Raw genomic sequence first — 18,447 nt, 5'->3', positions numbered from 1 at the left:
GGCAGTCCCAGCAGTTTGTGCAGTTCATAACTAGTCATATGCACTTACCTGTCAGAAGGCAGTAGCAAGTGTTATAAAGCAAGCAAAAAGTCTGAACTTCATGACGTAGTTTGAGTTTCCTAGCTAAATGAGAGCAGTAATGAGAACAGGTTCAAACAAACTACTATACGGTCTACCTTTAAGGCTAGTCTTGTTGATTGGATTGGTAGACAAAATTTTACACCAGGCTATCATTTATAGCCTTGCTCACTTTGAGAGCTGAGCCCTAGTACGTGTTTGTAATAGGTGCAAGAACTTTGTGTGTCAGAGAATAGCTCTACCTTCCATCTCCAAAATGTGCAGCACTACCTCTCACAACATGGAACAGATGGGTAAATTGTGGTACACTTATTAATGGCTTCAAGCCTGGCCCTCTTTGAAAAGAGAGACAAGGCCTAGAGTGGATACTGGGAAAGTGGAAATTGCCTCGCAGCTCATTTGCCTCGTAATTCCTATGATCCCATAAAGTAACATGGTATGGTAATAAATTGTATCTTTATGCTTAAAAAGTCCTTTTGATGAGTTAATATGATTCAGTATTATTCAGTTTCATTTATCATGGATAGTTGTTAGAAAACGTCCTAACAACGAACCTGTGCCAATCCATTTCTCTGTGGAACAGCATGTGACATTTAAGACTCAAAATGAGGAATGTTACTCATAATGAGGCATATTTGAGAGGTGTGCGAAGCGTTTCTTAATATCCTGATAGAGTCACAAGGAAAACTGCTAAAAGACTTGGAAGGAGTGGCTTGTTCAAAAGCAGCAATGAAACAGAAAAGTTTGAATATTTAAATCTTGTGGTAAGAGTACTTCACTTCATACACAGACTGAAGGGATCAGCAGACATATTGACTGTCAAATTGTTTCAGCTACTTCTCTCTGTCTTATTTTGGCAACCTACTTTCATGACTAAAAAAAATCTTGAACATTTTTCTTTGGATGGCAAATATTTTAGACACGTCATATTCTTTTCTTTGCAGGTAAGGGCCATCCCACATGGTGGCCTCTAAAAAACTGGGTTACAGCAGGGGCAAGTTCATCACCCAACATGCAAAGCATTTTGAGTTTTGCAGGTAATGAATGGTATCACTGAATCTATTGATATGGCTGTATTTCATATAATATCTTCATGCCCCTTGGTATCAAAGACAAAAAGATAAAGCAGGTGACATGCAGAAGAAAACTCTTATTAAAAAAAAGTTGCACTAATGGATTAAATGTGCAGATATTATGTGCTTGGGGATTTTTTTTAAAGAAAAAGTCCACCATGAAAGTTCCCAAAACATGTTTTTTTTTAATTATATTTTGGGATTCTGTCCCAGATCTAAAGGGCATATTATTTGAGGACTGACTATTCAGAAAAATATAAAATATGGAAAAAAAACAGCATAGTGTACTCTTCAGCTCGCTCATTAGGATAACAACATGCACTAATGCACAAACAAACCAACCAACCCAAACACCAAGCAAACCATGGTAATACACCCACACACAAGCTATTTGTTTTTGTTGCCTATATTCATTGGATATTGTGGGGTAGGTCATTACTATATAATGTGCTGTTGTCTTTTTAAAATATATTATTATGTGTATTTTTTCATGCTGCAAATTAGGAGACCTACTGAGACAGGTTAAGTCTAAATACCAGGCATCTTCGAATATGTTACTGAATATGGTCTACAAGAATGCTTTTTTTATGGTACACCAAGGATTGTGAAAGAATGTTGTTTAAAGGTCATGCTGATATGAAGGAACATAACATCTACATACTGAGACGTGGCAAAAAGTAAGAACTGACACCATCTTAATTTTATGTATCTGGCCTTAGACAAGAACCGTTTGATCCTTCACTATAGAAATGTGGAGATTTTAGCTAGACACCTCATTTGCAAATAGCTAAGTGGATTGGACACTCTAAATTGGCCCTAGGTGCGAGTGTGTGCATGTGTGTGCCTTCTGTGGAAGGTTGGGCAACTCGACACCGTAAAACTCCACTGCCAATCATGAGCGGACAGGTGATCCGCTGTGGCGACCCCTAACCGGGAAAAAGCCGAAAGAAGAAGAAGTTCACAGCAGGTTTGATTGAATTTATGTTTCTATAAGCACTGCTTTCTGTTTCTAGAGAGTGATTGCTTCATGTTGTTCTCTATATAACAGCACTATAGATAAAAACATATAATAAGGAAGCTGTCTGTTGAACAATAAAGTTTGGTTTCACTGTTTTAAATTAATGAAAAGACTCTAAAGTTTGGTTTAATTGTTGTAAGTGTATCAAAAGACTATTTATTTCAGTCAGAATCTGTGTGTCAACAACTAAAATTTTGTAGACTTAAAAAATGTACCGTATTTGGAAGTTCTGTTTTCCTTGAACAACTTAAGACATCTTATTTCAGCTCTCACAATGCAGCACTTTCCTGTAAGAATTATGCAAACATCTACAGCCTTTAACTTGGACATTTGTTTTATTTTGACAGTAAACAAAAAAGCTTGAATATTTTGAAGGTTGTGGTCAGAATATTTCCCTTCTCACTGAAACTGGCTGAAGGCAAAAAGGTCTTCTTGCGTTACATTACTCCACTTAATTGTAATGTATCCTGTCCTTTTATTTATTTCATTATAGCATACTGATGTTTCATCTAGCCCAGAATCTTGAGTATGGCACAGTCCTTTATGTTATGCAGCCATTTTAACTTATTACTAGTACAAAAGTCGTGTCGGTTACAGCATCAAAACTCAGTTTTAGTCAACAACTTGCATGTGAACAAACCCATACGACTAAAACACTAGTGTCGGTTCTTTTACAATGAAGCCACAGACAGTACTGACTACTGTGGTCTTTTGAAAACTGCTGGCATGCAGCCTCACATAGAGGTAGTACAGCCTGAAACTGTGCTATGTGCATATCCCATTTTTTTCCTATTTATCATTGTTGGGCACTTACAGTCAGAAACTGTACTTTATTTTATTTAAACTTAACCACAAAATTGTATCCATCTATCATAGTAAATATTGAAGACACATACACACACACACACACACACACACACACACACACACACACACACACACACACACACACACACACACTTAGCAATGTGTGAAAGTTAATCGCTTTTTTCTGACACCACTGACTGAAAGTTGTTACTTCAGAGAGCTAGTAAAACCAATTGATGGCTTCCTTTATGATTGTTTATGGGCTTAATTTTGTAGTTAAGTAAATAAATGGAACATTTTACTGGCCAAAATCAGATCATTTACCAGTTTGTGTGTCTGATACTACAGTATAACCCATCCCAGATCTTCATGTAAGCATTTCTCCGAAAACTAACTCTCTGGTAAAAGATTTAAATGTCTGTACCAACCATTTTACTAATCTCAGCATGATAGTCTCAGAATGTAAAATTGCAGTTGGTGACCACAACACTAAAAACTGTAGGATTTACTTCCCCTAGATCATGCAGGCTAAGATAAATTCCTTTTTGAAATAACATGAGATCTGAATAGGAGAACATTGCTGACACCATCATATCAGGTGGCAGGAAAACAAGTGGAAAGAAAATGAAACATGCTGAAGTCTGTCTCAATACTAACCAATATCTATCTGATCTTGTGTGAAACAATAACTTTTGGATAAGGTAAAACACTGGGGGTTGAGTTTCCTTTTAAGATCAGCACATGAGAATAGGATCCTTTCTCTCTTTTTTTCTGGACTAATAATGATTTTCAGATGTCCAGTATTATGTGTGTAAGTCTATTTTATGATACTAAACCCTGTCCGTTCCATTCCTTCTTAAACTGCAGGTTGCCATGTGACATCATGTGTTTGAGTGGTAATGATGGGAGATGGGTTACTCTGCCTTTTTTTTTTCTGCTTCATTAAGCAGATGTACTTTCACTGAGTCCATGCCCTGTTTGATGAAGTTTAGCTGTCCTTTTCACAATCAGATACTTGCGCTGTTGAAATTGTTGTTCATTTGAAAGCTTTGGTACAACTTTTATGTGTTCAGAATTGTGTTCTTAATTGTTTAAGTTATAGAAATTGATGTCATTTGTTTCTGAACAAAAGTGGCTTGGGAGGAACACAGTGTAGGATAGTGGTATGCTTTCGTCATAATAGAGAATGACAAAATACCTGTAGCAGGATAGCTGTAAAAAAATATCATTGATTTCCTGGTATGTGCAGAGCATTAATTCATCTGTATAGCAAAACCATAGCTTGCTGTGTGTAATGCAAGGGACTGGACGCTCAGCAAGAGGGCAGTCCGTGCTTCAAAGAATTATATTACAGTTGTACTCCCCCCAGGAAGTTAAATTAGCAGGATTTTAAGTACTAGTAAAGACCTGCTTCCGTTTGGAGGTCTTAGACCACAAGGCTTTGGTTCTGGGCTGACTGTTTCAGATTTCAGTGGCTTGTTTTGGGTTGTGAATGTACATTTAAAATATCTGTGGTCCAAACGTGGATGGCAGTGAAGCTGACAAGAAGCTGTATTTTTCTGATTGAGCTGCAGGAAGTAGTCATTGTATTGTGGGACTTTAATTATGTGGTCCTCTGAGTTAGACTCTTATTGAGCAAATGTGAGCAGCGACATTGAGTTCCTAAAAATGCTGGAACAGTGTAGGAGGGAAGAAATCTTCTTTTCCTCATGCAGTGGAGTGCTACACAGGATGCATTTTCTTCTGGTCTGTCTGGTACTGCTGCAGTACATAATGTCCTATGATATTTTCCTTGAGAGTTTGATAGATAAATCTCTCTCTGATTTTCTTGTTTTTAAAATGGGGTGGAGGGGTAGTCAGGGCTTATACTCTGAGCTCTAAATATTCTTTGTTTGGATGAATGGATCTTAAAGTAAAGAAAAACTAGCATCTGCAGACTTTCAAGGTTGGTCATCTAGGTAATGTCTCACTTTCCTTGTGATAGGATTATGTGAGACTTTGTATTTGTGGTGGTACCAAGAAATATATGAAAGGGCTGCCATGCCAGAGGAAAGCCGAAAGAGTGAAACAAAGTGTCCTTCAGGATGATCACCCTACTATAACACTGGACTGAAAATCTGCATGCCCCTGACTTAGAAGTTGGATAGTTTAGTGCTGTTAATTCATGAAGAATGTTGGGTTTGTTTGTGGACGAAATCACTCACTCATTCACCGACTGTCAGATGTTCAGTACTAATTATAGAGTAGACATAATACAGGCTTAGGGGAAGGCTTCCAAAAGGTAAACCAACTAAGCGCAATGAAGTGTGTGCCAGAGATGAGGTGAAAGATGCACTCATTATTTAGTCATCATGGCAATGCCAAAGTGAGGATAACAATATCTTAGGATCTGGATACAGAAATAGGACAAAAGAAATTTCTGTGCATGTGATCCAATCTGTAGTTGCCCTGTTGACAGTTTAAAAAAATGTTCTTGTATCCAGATGAAATATAACAAGTCATAACTATTGCCATTTTAAGACAAATTAGATCTTTCACAGTCAGGGCATTCAGTATTCAAACTTTTCATTGAAGAATTGAAATTATCTGCGAGTTAAGTACCCTAGTGAACAGCATGGGCTATATGATGTTTATTAAAAAGAAGGCCACACATTTCTGTTCCACAAATGTAAATGTGGGGGTGACTATGGCTGTTTCTTTGTGGGGAAAGCTGATTCTGTAAGGTTGCATTTCCATTTAAAATTGTTTCGTGGGTAGACCAGTCCTGATGGGCCCTCCAAAAGTTTCTGAAATATGTAAGGGATAAGATTCTGTACTTTCTTGATAGTGCTGTAGATCAAGATTCTCTTGAGGTTGTTAGTTAAGTGTGTGTCCTCCATCATACACCAGAGGAGCAGTCTAAGCTGGCAGTTCATGAAAGTAAATTGGCTGTTAGAAGTCATTAATGGATTACAGGGAAATCTGGGTTTGCTAACTTTTGACTCTACCTTGATCTGGTACAACAAATGTCAAAATGGCTATTTACTTTGGCAGCACTGGAAAGTGGTAATCATGAAGAGATGGTCTGGTAAGTAAGTAAGGTATAAATGCAGATCCTCCATAGGTATTTACTTGTAAAACCACAGCGCTTTAATGTTATTTTTAATCACGTTACTTGGTGAACACTGAGTGTGCTTTTATTGTCTTAGCCCTGTTCTTGTCTTTCACTTGATCTAATTCAGAACACAGGGTGGTATGTTGCAACACAAACCTGCCATTATCCACTCCATGTAAATTTAAGTGTTCCTCCATAGTTTGGCACGTACCTTGGCATGTGGTGGTTAAGTGCCACCCCCTCCTGCATTCGTCATATTTATCAGCCATTTCTTAATAAAACATTTTGTTAACTTTTTATTAAATATATGCCCACATAAATCTACTTTTTCCTTTGCTGGGGTCACCACAGGGATAGCATAGGGATGTGTCCATGTACTTTAATGGACATACCACTGCATACGTACAGGGAAATGTCCTTTAAAGTTTAAGAATGACTCTCCATGCTATCCTTATGGTAACAGCAGAGTGAGATAAAGCACATGTATGTGGATGTGCCCTTAACAAAAAGTTTATGGAGCTTTTTATTAAGAGACTGTCTACATAAGTAATGAATGCTGATGGGGGAAAGTCACTACAGTACTAAAGTCACCATATGATGCAATACGTAAACATCTGTAGTGGAACTCGTTAACTATTTTACATGCTCAGTATATGGCCACTTCAGCTATAAATATCAGTGTCAGTCTTAGCAGCTTTTCTGCATTTGTAGTTATTGAGACTGACTCATTCAGATAATCGCCAACTATTGCTGTCCATGTAACTGTTGTCACATCATTGTTGTTGTCAATAGTAATAACAGTGGATTGATTCATAACTTTAGGTGGTAATAAACTGAAAGCAAATGATGCTGCAAGCCAGTCTTCTGTTACTAAAAACTGCTGTTATAAAATTTTGTATCATTTCTTATTTTGTGTGTCACTGAAAATATCAATCTTATGTTTGTTGTACATAAATGTTAGCAGATTTAAGAGTTCTGCCAGACAGAAAAAAGCAAACCAAACTTACTTGCGTACAATTGTAGGATAAGCTAAATAAGTTACGCTGATATTTCTGCTTTGTGGTAATATGACTCGGGGAAAATGCTGTTTGTGATGATGTAAAATAAAATTAATCAATTTGACTTCTAATATTCCAGTGCATTTGTCCAAATCCAGTAATCAAATATGGATAATTTCATCTTCACAAATTGCTAAACTGTCAGTGAGATTGATAAATGTGCACCTTTGCTGATAGGAATACATTTTTAATTGTCTGTTTTTGTCTGTGTTATCTGATAGTGGTTTTGGGAAGACAGCTGGCTGGTGGCTTTGACAGGCGGCATGATGAGCAGTGTTGTTGTAGCAGCTACCATGATGCCCTTTGATGTCATCAGTACAAGACTTTACAATCAGCCAGTGAATGAATTTGGCAAGGTAAGTAACCTAGCATAAATGGGAATCACAGTATGTATGTCTTAATCTGTAGACATTGAAAATAGATATGAAGGCTCATGAAAAAAAGATATCAAGCTGAACACCTGGAGACCTATTTAACATAATAATTGAATACCAGGTAGCACATAACTCTTCAAACTTCTAGTAGGATTGTGGGGATACTACTTGGAGAATAGGTTTAAAAAACTGAACTCGGTAAAAATGACACAATAATATCAGCATATTACAAAAGCCGGCGCTAAATCCATAGACGTTAATGAATGATATTGCAAAACTCTACCTCACAAAGAAATTTTTTTGCTTCTGAAAGAGGGAGATCTAAAATGTGGGTCTTCAAAATTATTGGTGCCATCAGTGTGTTGGTCATGTAGTCTGGTTTTCTGCATCCTAAACAGCTTCAAAATCATGTGTGATAGCAGAAGGTGGGGGTTCAGACAATTATATTAAAGGCAGAACCAGTGTCAGCATTTCGGGGACCCCAGGAAATGTCAAGTTGGAAGCCTCCTGGGCGCTTCAACTCCTAAGTATCACCCTGTCACAACCCCTTCTTCTAAATAACCTTATAGTTTGTGCTGCAAACATTTAGCAGTAGTACAGAGAAATTGACCTGTAGTCACAATACTCTTACATTACGACAAGCCTGAGTACCACACTAGGTTGACCAATCTCATAAAGGAATATTAATAGTTACTGGCATTTAGTTGCAACAAAAATACATTCCAACAACTCTATGTACAATGTTGGACTTAGGTGAAATGGTGCCGTAGGCACTGCTTACTGTTCCACCCCCACCCCCCCCCAACACACGCGAGCATATGCACACACACACATCCTCCAGTACTCCCCCATCTTGGACTCACTACACCAGGCACATTACTTTTTTCTTAGATTTTGCCTCAACTCTTAAGCTTTTTTTTAAGAAGCCATAGCTTTCTATATGCTCTGAAGTGCATTTTAAAGTTTTTTTTTTGTACACAACCTTTTCATGTAGTGATGACTTGAACATATATTATGTTTAAGGAAAGAAATTCAGTATTACCATTTAACTTTAGTTTTCTTTGCATCCTTTCAATACACCTTTTCTGACCAAGACACCACAGTAATAACAGTTTACAAAATAACCCAATGAAGCTGGGTCCCCCAGAAGCCATGGGGTTATAGATGTTCTGGGATGCATTTTATAGCATTTTACCAACTTTTTATTCCAGCGGTGGCCTAAACAAAAATCATGATTAAGAAAACAGTTTCAATCTTATTTTTTTTTTCTTTCAAGTAAGACATAAGTTAGGCCCAAGGCTTAAAGTTCAAAGCTGACAAAATAGTAATTCACAATAAACAAGCCAGTTATTGTGAGGATACAAAGATCCTGTCTGGGAATACTGCTTGCTTCCCTCGCCTCCCAGAAAAGACAGTGTCTGCCTGTGCATCCCTCTGGTGTTAGACTGGGATGAAAGCAGAGATTCAAATGGCCGCATTTCAGGTGGCTGTCATACATATACACAGCATGCCTTCTCATTCCTCACCTGTATACGTGCCTGGTGTGTGATTGTGAGGAAAGTGAAAAAAATAATCATTACAGTAATACATTGCACTTTGTTGCTCCAAGACAGTACACTGCCCCTACACAAGCTATGATAACCTTCTTTGTACATCTATGACATCTATGAGAAAAGAAAAGAAACAATGACCACACTGTCCCCTGCCCAGTTTGAAGCTATAATGATCTCCTGTGTACACCTCTAAGGTTTGACTGTGATGAAAACTAAGTAATGACTACACAATCCCCAGCCCCCCCCCCCCCCCCCGCCACAAAACCTACAGCAACCATCTGTACACACACATGTCACATGTGAGCAGGGCTGGTTTTAGAGTGAGTGTGGTTGAGAGCAGAAGTCACTACTAAGTCCAAGTCAAAATCTATTTATGTAGTATGGGAAGTGGGGGCTGCCAGATTCTCAGATCATCTAAGTGTCTGAGTTTTTTGTGATATATTTCATGCCTTACTTTTGAAGTACAATTATTTGTTAACTGCATTTATACTGATACCCAGCAGAGTAATGGATGTGTCCCAGCATTACTGGGAGTATGCACAGGTAAAAAACAATTATCTTTTTGCATACACAAACAAGCATAAATCATAGCAATACATGTTTTACACTGATTTCAGCAAATAGCAATACATTATGCAACACTGGTACTGCCACACCAGATCAGTGACTGTTTAGCAGTCATTAAATAGCAGCAGAAGTCACTTTTATGTACCTCATTGAGGAATGATGCATACCTGCCACTGTCCTGATTTCACAAATCGCCCCTGACTTTGTGTCATAATTTTGCTGCGTCCCTCATAAAAAGTTTGATTTGCTGGTAAATCATTCAGGATTACAGACAGTGACTAAATCCAGAGGTAAGAGCTTTCTACTTACTGTCCAAAAAATGCATATATTGTTGCAAAATGTGTTATTCTATTAACTTTATAAATGGATTAGAGTAATATTTAAAATATGTTCCTGAATTTGTGCCTTTATTCTGCTGTTATTTTTGGCTTTGCTTAGACTTGGACAAAGTAGTAGAGAGTTATAGTATCTGGTGTTCTGTCAGTATTTACAAAAATCCATGAAAGAGAAAACTATTCCTGAAGATCGGAAATATCAGCACTTCCTAAAAATTCAAGGTTTGCACTGAGATCAGTCACTTTGGGCTGATGATCTCTCTATTGCTTTACCCAGCTTATGCTCATTATCAAGCAGGGTCATATCTCAGCCCTGTTCAGTTGGAGCATACTAGGTCCCCTTCTATGACCCTGGAAAATTATAACATGTATTAAATGTATTGGAAACACTCACCATTCAACCCAATGCCATATTTATGAGTTACTTTAATTACCCCACTATTAACTGAGAATTCACGATTGACTTTAATTACATCACTATTAACTGTGAATCTTATACGACAACAAATGTACAGGCACAAGAGATTCTTGGATTTTGAAAACCCAAACTCCCTGGACCGGACTGTCAATATACTAACCAGGGGTGCAAACATACTGGATCTGGTGTCCACTAATATGGGAGAGTGCTGCACACACCCTAGTGTAATGTCTTCTCTGGTAAGATTAGACCACAAAATGGTCTCCAGAAGATTATGGACACAGGCTTTTCCTCTGTAGTTATTTCATAATGGTCCATTTGCCAGAGGACCAGAATTTCTTAGTGGACAGTCTTATGTAAAAAATGAATGGCAGCTACATCCAGAAGCTTTCTTGGAAATTGTATTGATGTGAACAGCTTCATTAATGGGCTTGTTTGCCGCCCTGTCTGTTTTCCATTCCCTCATTTCCTTAGAAGAGGTTGTACTTTTCAACAGAACTAGGGAATTGTTCTATCCCTCTGATTCAAATAAAGGTCAAGAAAATAAAAAAGCTTGTTTGGTTGCAGAAGCTTCTTAAGTCTCATTTAGCATAAGACAGTTCATCAGTATATTCATTTACCCAACCTAATTTTTCAGCATCATTACCTTCACAGTTTACACCTCAACGCATGCAAATCAAACTCATTCCCTCCAGTACAAGTCTTTTGAGTGTGTACCTTTAACCCCTAGTGGGTGTGGCCTAAGCCTTTAAAAATGAAGTTATCATCTTACAATTCTAATAAATACTCATTGACAGAGGTCAAATATCAGTACAATTGTGTTTGCCATCATGTATGCTTCAAGATAAAATATTCTGATACCTTGTATGTAGCGTGGTTTTGGAATTATTAATGCAAGTATGAACAAGTAATATTTGATGCCTAGAGGAGCAGTAGGGGGTAACTGCAGATGCACCTGGAGGCGTCGCTCGGATGTAATGAATTGACATTTTTTTCAGTTTTCTCCTTTTATGGTTTAGGTTTTGCAACAGGAGAAAAACAATTATGTATGTAAGTGGCAAATGTTTGAGTTCTGATCTATCTATCAATCCACAACCCATTTTTCCCATTTTTGTTCATGGAGTCAGGGTGTCACTTCAACAGTGACAGTCATCTGCAGCCAAGGTTTACACTCCCTGGTTCCTAGCTCTACCGCAGTAGCTCTCCCACACCACATACTCACATGCACACTCACACCTATGGCCAATTTAGTGTCCAATCCACCTGCTGCATGTCTTTGGAATGTGGGAGGAAACCAGAGTATCAGGAGGAAACCCACACAAACTGGGAGGATATGCAGACTGTGCACAGAAGGCACCCCAGCTGAGAAGTGAACCAAGGACCCCCTTACTGTGAGTCGACAACACTATCTGTTGCACCATTATGCCGCCTGTTTGATATTATTCTAAAAATAATTGTATACCTTCCTGTAGATTTGCCTAAGGTGTTCAGTTTCCTGTCTTACATTGAAAATCTTGATTTAGGATGCTCTTCTGTTAGGATGTATTGTTCTGCACTGTCAATATGACTGTCTTGGGATCCAGCATTACCTTCCCTTAACACTATTAAATTGTTCATAAAGAGAAAGAGACTTCTTTGGATTATGTTCTTTAAGGTTTTTGTTCTGAAAGGTGATTTGGATTTTGTTTTAGAAGCTTTAGTGAGGACTCCTTCTGAGCCCACTCATTCTGTTCCCTTAATTGCTTTTTTACTGGAAGACATTTTTACTGTCTGCAGTCACAAACTGCAAAAGTGTGTCTGAGTTACAGCCACTTATATGAAAAGACACTTTATACAAAACAAACTGGTTGTACATATACATTTTTGAAGTTGTTTTATTTGAACAGCGGCATAATACGAACACAAGGCGTGTAGATTTTTACTTTCGCCTTTGCCGCACTATTTTTACATGACATTGTATGTACAATATTTGTTGTGTTTTAAGTTATTTTTATGCTGGCGATTGAGATTATAAGTGGATACGGTTTGTCACAGCATGACAATATGTTGTGTTTTTTTACTAATGACCTGGCTGCTTAATATTCATGATATTTTTACCCATCAGCTGATGATTGATCATGTGATTTTTTTTTATTTAAATTTGTAAGGAGTTTGTTTCATGTAATCTGATGAAGTTGCTGTATTAGCGACAATGAAAAGCGCTTCATTAAACAGTTTTTTTCGTACTTTGCAATTCTGTTGGGACCTTTGTTTTGGATTTTCTTGTTGAAAAGACACTTTGTTTTTTTTACAGAGACATAGGTCAAAATTTAGAAAGGTTACTATGAGATGTATACATGATGTGCCCCTCATGGTAAACCTTTCTGATTCAGTGAAAGCCCTACCATGGTGCTGTATCACGAAGAGGTGCAACACCATGGTGGGCTGTGTCCATGGTTTACTGCAAATGCAAACCAGGCATTCTGGTGGAGCAGCCTATGCTAATTAGCCATATGCTGTCCCTGGGAAATGCAACAGAGTGATTCAGAGAATTGCTAGGCTATGTAAGGTATATCAGCTGCCCATTTTAATTAACATGGCCAAAAGATCCTGTTAACACATCGTGTTAGTGGCAAGTGCCGGGGAGTTTAGCAGACAGGTGGTGTTGGGGGAGTGTGCATATGTGTGTGTGTAAGGTTGCGTGTTTGAGTGTGTGTGCGCATTTCTTTCTGTATGGGATGTCACAGTAGGAGGAAGAATAGGTAGAATAGGTATGTGTGTGTGTGTGTGTGTGGAAAGGGGACTGTTGCACCATTATACTCCCCCCTGACTACCAAGCAAATCATGAAACATTTATGGTGGAACACCAGGGATAACTCTTGGTGGGGGGGGGACTCTAGACACCATGGATGCTCCATATAATATGACCTAAAGGCTCTAAAAAGATTAAAAACCTGTACTCTTGCACTTCATACAGGTTAATAGTACTTTGTACCACCCCTAGACACCAAGTAGATTGTAAAGTATGAGGGGGGGGGGTTAAACCCTGCACCCTTGGCACAGGCAGTAGCAGCATTCATCTACTACATTAACTAATCAGTTAGAATCATGAGGAGTTTTTTTTACATAGTAAGAAGCATGAAACTTTTTCAATGACTGCAACAGTTTGTGAGTTAGAAAGGCAGGCTGCCTATAAGAGGCAATAGCAGAAGCATCCTGTAAAATCAAGGACAGTGGGTTCAGAGGAATGGATGTGTGTCTGTGTGGGTGAAGGATTTAAGACAAAGCGGGGGAAGACTAGATGACACAAGGGAGATTTTATTTAAAAATATGAATCAAAGTCACATAAAAAGTTAATAGAACGACAGGTCTAGCATCATGATGCACTTTATGAACATTAAGGAGAATGAAACTCTAATGCCTGGAATTATTGACTTGCTGTAAGGATCTGATTTATGAGGGCATGGAGAAAAATAAGACGACACCTATGGGATGTTCCGCAAGCAAGGTAATGTGTGTGTGTGTGTGTGTGTGTGTGTGTGTGTGTGTGTGTGTGTGTGTGTGTGTGTGTGTGTGTGTAGTGTGTGCATGTGTATGTTTGTTTGAATGTGTGCATATGTGTGAGGGAAAGGAAATGGGGGGTGGGGGTGTCTGTGCCAATTTGATGCATTGGCTGCAAGTGTTATCTACCACAGAAAACTGCTGATTTATATTTGAGGTGTTTAAGGCAATTCAGCGACATGCAGATTATTCAATAACGAGTTGTTTACTCATTACAGCTAATGTGCCTATGAATCACATTTTTGTGCTCCATGTAAACAGCCTGTTTTGGCTATAGCTGGTAACGTGAGAGTTGGTGCCCTTTCTGAATCCCCAGGAGAGTCTTTTTAACTAATAATCGTTCCTGTGTACATACATGCCTACCAGCCATTGTGCTTAACTAAAAAATCGTCTGTCATTTTTCATCCTGGAAGGTGGATGAGTTTAAATACTTGGGATCAAACAGTTTAGCGTAATGCTGAATGTGGAATAGAGGTGAAGAAGAGAGTGCAGGCAGGGTTGAGTTGTTTGAGAAGAGTGTTTGGAGTGATTTGTGACAGACGAGTATCAGTAAGAGTGAAACGGAAGGTCTACAAGAGGGTAGTGAGACCAGCTGTGTTATATGGGTTGGAGACGGTGGCACTGATGAAAAGACAGGAGTCAGAGCTGGAGGTGACATTCTGAAAAATGCTAAGATTTGCATTGGGTGCGACGAGGATGGACAGGATTAGAAATTAATATATTAGAGGGTCAGCTCAGGTTGGACAGTTTGGAGACGAAGCCAGAGAGGAGAGGTTGCGTTGATTTCGAAATTTGCTGAGGAGGGATGCTGGCTATATTGGGAGAAAGATGCTAAGGATGGAGCTGCCAGGTAAGAGGAAAAGAGGAAGGCTGAAGATAAGGTTTATGGATATGGTGAGAGAGGACATGCAGGTGGTTGGTGCGACAGAGCAAGAGGCAGAAGACAGGAAGAAATGGAAACAGATGACTCATTGTGGTGACCACTAATGGGAGTAGCTGAAAGAAAAAGAAGATCTGCAGCTCAAAGATGAGAAATTTTTGCATTATTTGGATCTTCACTGCTAAGTCTGAATTTGCAATGACAGGGCAAAAATGTATGGCGATTTGAGCAGTTTTTGTCTATTTTTCTTTTTTTTTTTTTTTTTTTTTTACACAGGCTAGACAAAACAATGCTGATAACATGTTTGAACAGATGAGTATACTCTGCCTTCTTCACAGGAATGTCTGCAAGCAGTGTCCATGAAGCTCTGACTCTCTTTTCAGTCCACACATTTACAAGACATTATAAATTATATATGTGGACCAAGGAAAGGGGTTGTTTGTGACATTTGAGAAACAAACACAGTGTATGGCAGCTTTTTTTCTTAACCACCTGACTATGGAAAACACTAATCTTATTGCGGTCATCACTGGAGAACTTTACCTTTACCAGGGGCAGTGACCTCAAAGTTAAATATGTTAAGTAAGAAGATGCAGAGGGCTTTGCCTCTACATGGAGTAGCGAAGGCTTTACCTTACCTATATGAAGAGAGGATGATTTGCAATGTACTTCAGGTGTTATTTATTTCTAATATGAATGTGCTCAGAACTGCTGAGATTTTGGATCAAAGGGTAGAACCAGAATCCTGTGGTTCAGGCTGTGTTGACACTTGGCAGGGCCCCCATCTGCCATGGATTTTTAACTTGGTATTGTAGCTAAATGTGAAGAATGAGACCAAAACAAGACAGATGTTATATATTAGAGCTGCATGACACACTCTTTATAATACCAGATATTCAATATAATTTTCTCTTTCTGACTAACAGCAGCCACATTCTGTCCTGTTTTATTCTAATGGTGGTTGAGTTGAGTAAAAAACAAAAAAAAAAATGTGCGTGGTTACCACGTGTGGTAGAAGTGAAACTTCTGTAAGGAAGTATGAAGGAGCTTATACTGTACTGTCCCATTTGCTTTCCTTCGCATTTCTTTACAGAAGTTTCATTTCTACTGTGCGTGGCAACCACACACATTCCTTTTTTTGGCTTGCAGTGTTTTCATAGGTAATGCGTTTGTCTTGTTTGTAGTTGGGGGAATGAGTTTCTTGTATACTACTGTTAGAAAATTAGATAATACAGTGATGATTCTCTTTGTATTCCTTCATGGCGCAGTGGCACTACACAGGCCCTAGCTATAACAAAAAAGTGACTGATTAAACTGTAGATGTACATTCTCTCATTGATTTAACTATGGTGATCGAGTTGCCGAATATTTAGTGATAACAAGATGACAGTAATGGTAATAGCAAGGCATACTTGCTGTGCTCAAGTGAGCTCCTGTGCAATAAGTACATTTCAGAAACATCATGCCTACAGGGGTCAGTAGATATCTAGAAATGTTTGAAATATTGTCTACAATATACATGTATGGTGATGGCTGTAGTTTGTGTATATGGACTGAAAAAACAATCCATTTGTATGTTTTTGAATGGATTAAAATGACTGAGTCTTTCGGCTTTTCCCGGTTAGGGGTCGCCACAGCGGAACTCTGGCCCGCTTATGATTGGCAGTGGAATGTTACGGTGCGGAGTTGCCAGCCCTACGCCCAACCTTCAAAGAAGGCACGCCCATTCACGCTTGCACCTACCTGCATGTCTTTAGCGTCACTTGACCACGGGGAAGGACATGCAGACTCCACACAGAAGGCACTCCAGCCGAGAATCGAACGGGAGAACCTCTTGTTGTGAGGTGACAATGCTAACCGCTGCACCACCACGGCTGGTATGGATGGATTTTTAAGCTAGGTGGCTTACACTACTAATGGTTCATTTTTCTTGCTGTGGAACTTTATGAATTGTGCTAATTAGTTTTTTGGTGTGTGATATACCACAACACCACTTTTAAAAGTCAGGTTGCCTCTGTTCCTTTGAGTGTGTGTAATTGGCACATTTTGGAAAGGTGCATTGCTGAAGTGAAGCTTGTGTTTTTGCATTAAAACAAGCACCTGAGTTCTTTCTGTGTTTGTATACAGCAAAGTATGCTTGGGTCCGTACAGCGTCTGTGTGTCCTATGGCAGAGTGGCTTCCTCTGGACTCCTGGTTTGGCAGCAGTTGGCTGCTGAAAAGCGTCAGTGTCCGGCAGAGTCTCGTTTCCATTTCAATTTTCAGCTTCACTCAGAACTCTCACTACCGTGCCTAAAAAAGTTTCACTGTAATAACAAAAGGTTCTGTGACTGCTGCTTGTAGTTACACAGCGTCTCCCCTCAGTGGCCAGAGGGTGTAACTGCAGGGAGCTCTAAGCCACATCTTCACATTATTGCTGAAATAATCCTATCTGGTAAAACACTATTTGGGCTGCTTCATAGGTTCATACTAGGCTATTCTCCCTGGGGCATTTGCAAGCCTAGCCCGAGTGTGTTTGGCTTTCGCCACCCTTCCTTAGAATTGAGTTTGCTATGCCCTTCTTAAGGTTAGTTAACTGAGCCTCTTGTCTAGCAGAGACACAGAAGTAATCCCTGGGGTGAATCTACGATCTCCCATCCACTCATCAAGATTCCTCTTGAAGAGAGTCAGTGAGGTGCTCTGCCTAACATGGATCGGTATTCTATTCCAAAGTGAAGGGAGCCTCTGTGTTATGAATCTGTCCCTCTAGCACGTTCTATTTAACTCTGTGCTAAGGTTCAAATCCCTCAAGCGCGTGGTTCTAAGGGATTTGGATTTTCTGAGGTGGAGCATGTTCATTAATTCTGGGTTGGACATAGCTTTGTATGTCAGGCATAGATCGCCTCGAAGTAGGCGGTATGCAACTGAGTAAAGCTGGAGTTTCTTTAACCTGGCAGCATATGGCATCTGCTTGAGTCCCTTGATCCTCTTTGTGAGGTACTTTTGGGGTCTTTCTAGCTGCTGCAGGTGGCGGGTAAGGTACATCCCAAAAGGGGCATTGTATTCTATGATGGGCCTGATGAGGGATGAATAGAGGGGCACTATTACCTCCCCTGATCTGGATGTGAATCCTTTCGTGATAAGGTGGGCTATGTAGAAGGTCTTTCTAACCACTTTGGCAACGTGGTTGTCAAAGGAGAGATTGCTATCAACTTGGGTCCCCAGATCTCTAATTACTTCTTCTGTATTTAATGGGTTTCCACCTATATGGTAGTTTATGGGCACTTTATTTTTGCCAAAGGGTATGACTATACACTTCTTGGCATTCAGCTTTAGGCCATGGCTCTGGCACCAGTTATCCGTCTCTGTAAGACCTTTTTGAAGGATGTTCGTGTCAGCTGGAGAATCAGTAATGGCTCCCAGCTTGCAGTCATCCGCGAACTTAGTCAGCCATAGTCCTCCCGTGCTGGCCTGTACCTCGGAAAAGTAAATGCCGAACAAGAGAGGTCCCAGGACCGAGCCCTGAGGGACACCACTTGTGACCGGTTTCGAGTCCGACATGACTCTGGCAATTCTGACTCTGTGGGTTCTGTCTTTGAGCCAGTTAACCACCCATCTTGTGACATAGGGGTTTATGTTTAAGCTGGATAGCTTATCTATGATGCCTGAGTGGGG

The 18,447-nt window shown here is 39.4% G+C and overlaps 1 protein-coding gene across 1 annotated transcript in view; it reads left to right on the top strand.

The window, feature by feature from the left end:
- SLC25A34 (solute carrier family 25 member 34) overlaps positions 1-18,447 on the top strand; it is a 332,838-nt gene that overhangs the window by 300,046 nt on the left and 14,345 nt on the right. The window contains exon 4 of the mRNA XM_044061868.1: positions 7,350-7,484. Within this exon, the coding sequence (XP_043917803.1) occupies positions 7,350-7,484 (135 nt within the window). The remainder of the gene's footprint in view (positions 1-7,349; positions 7,485-18,447) is intronic.

Source organism: Protopterus annectens, chromosome 2.part0 (genome assembly GCF_019279795.1).
Source record: "Protopterus annectens isolate FY-2018-M chromosome 2.part0, PAN1.0, whole genome shotgun sequence".
Classification (NCBI taxonomy): domain Eukaryota; kingdom Metazoa; phylum Chordata; order Ceratodontiformes; family Protopteridae; genus Protopterus; species Protopterus annectens.
This window is presented reverse-complemented; position numbering and strand designations above follow the sequence as displayed.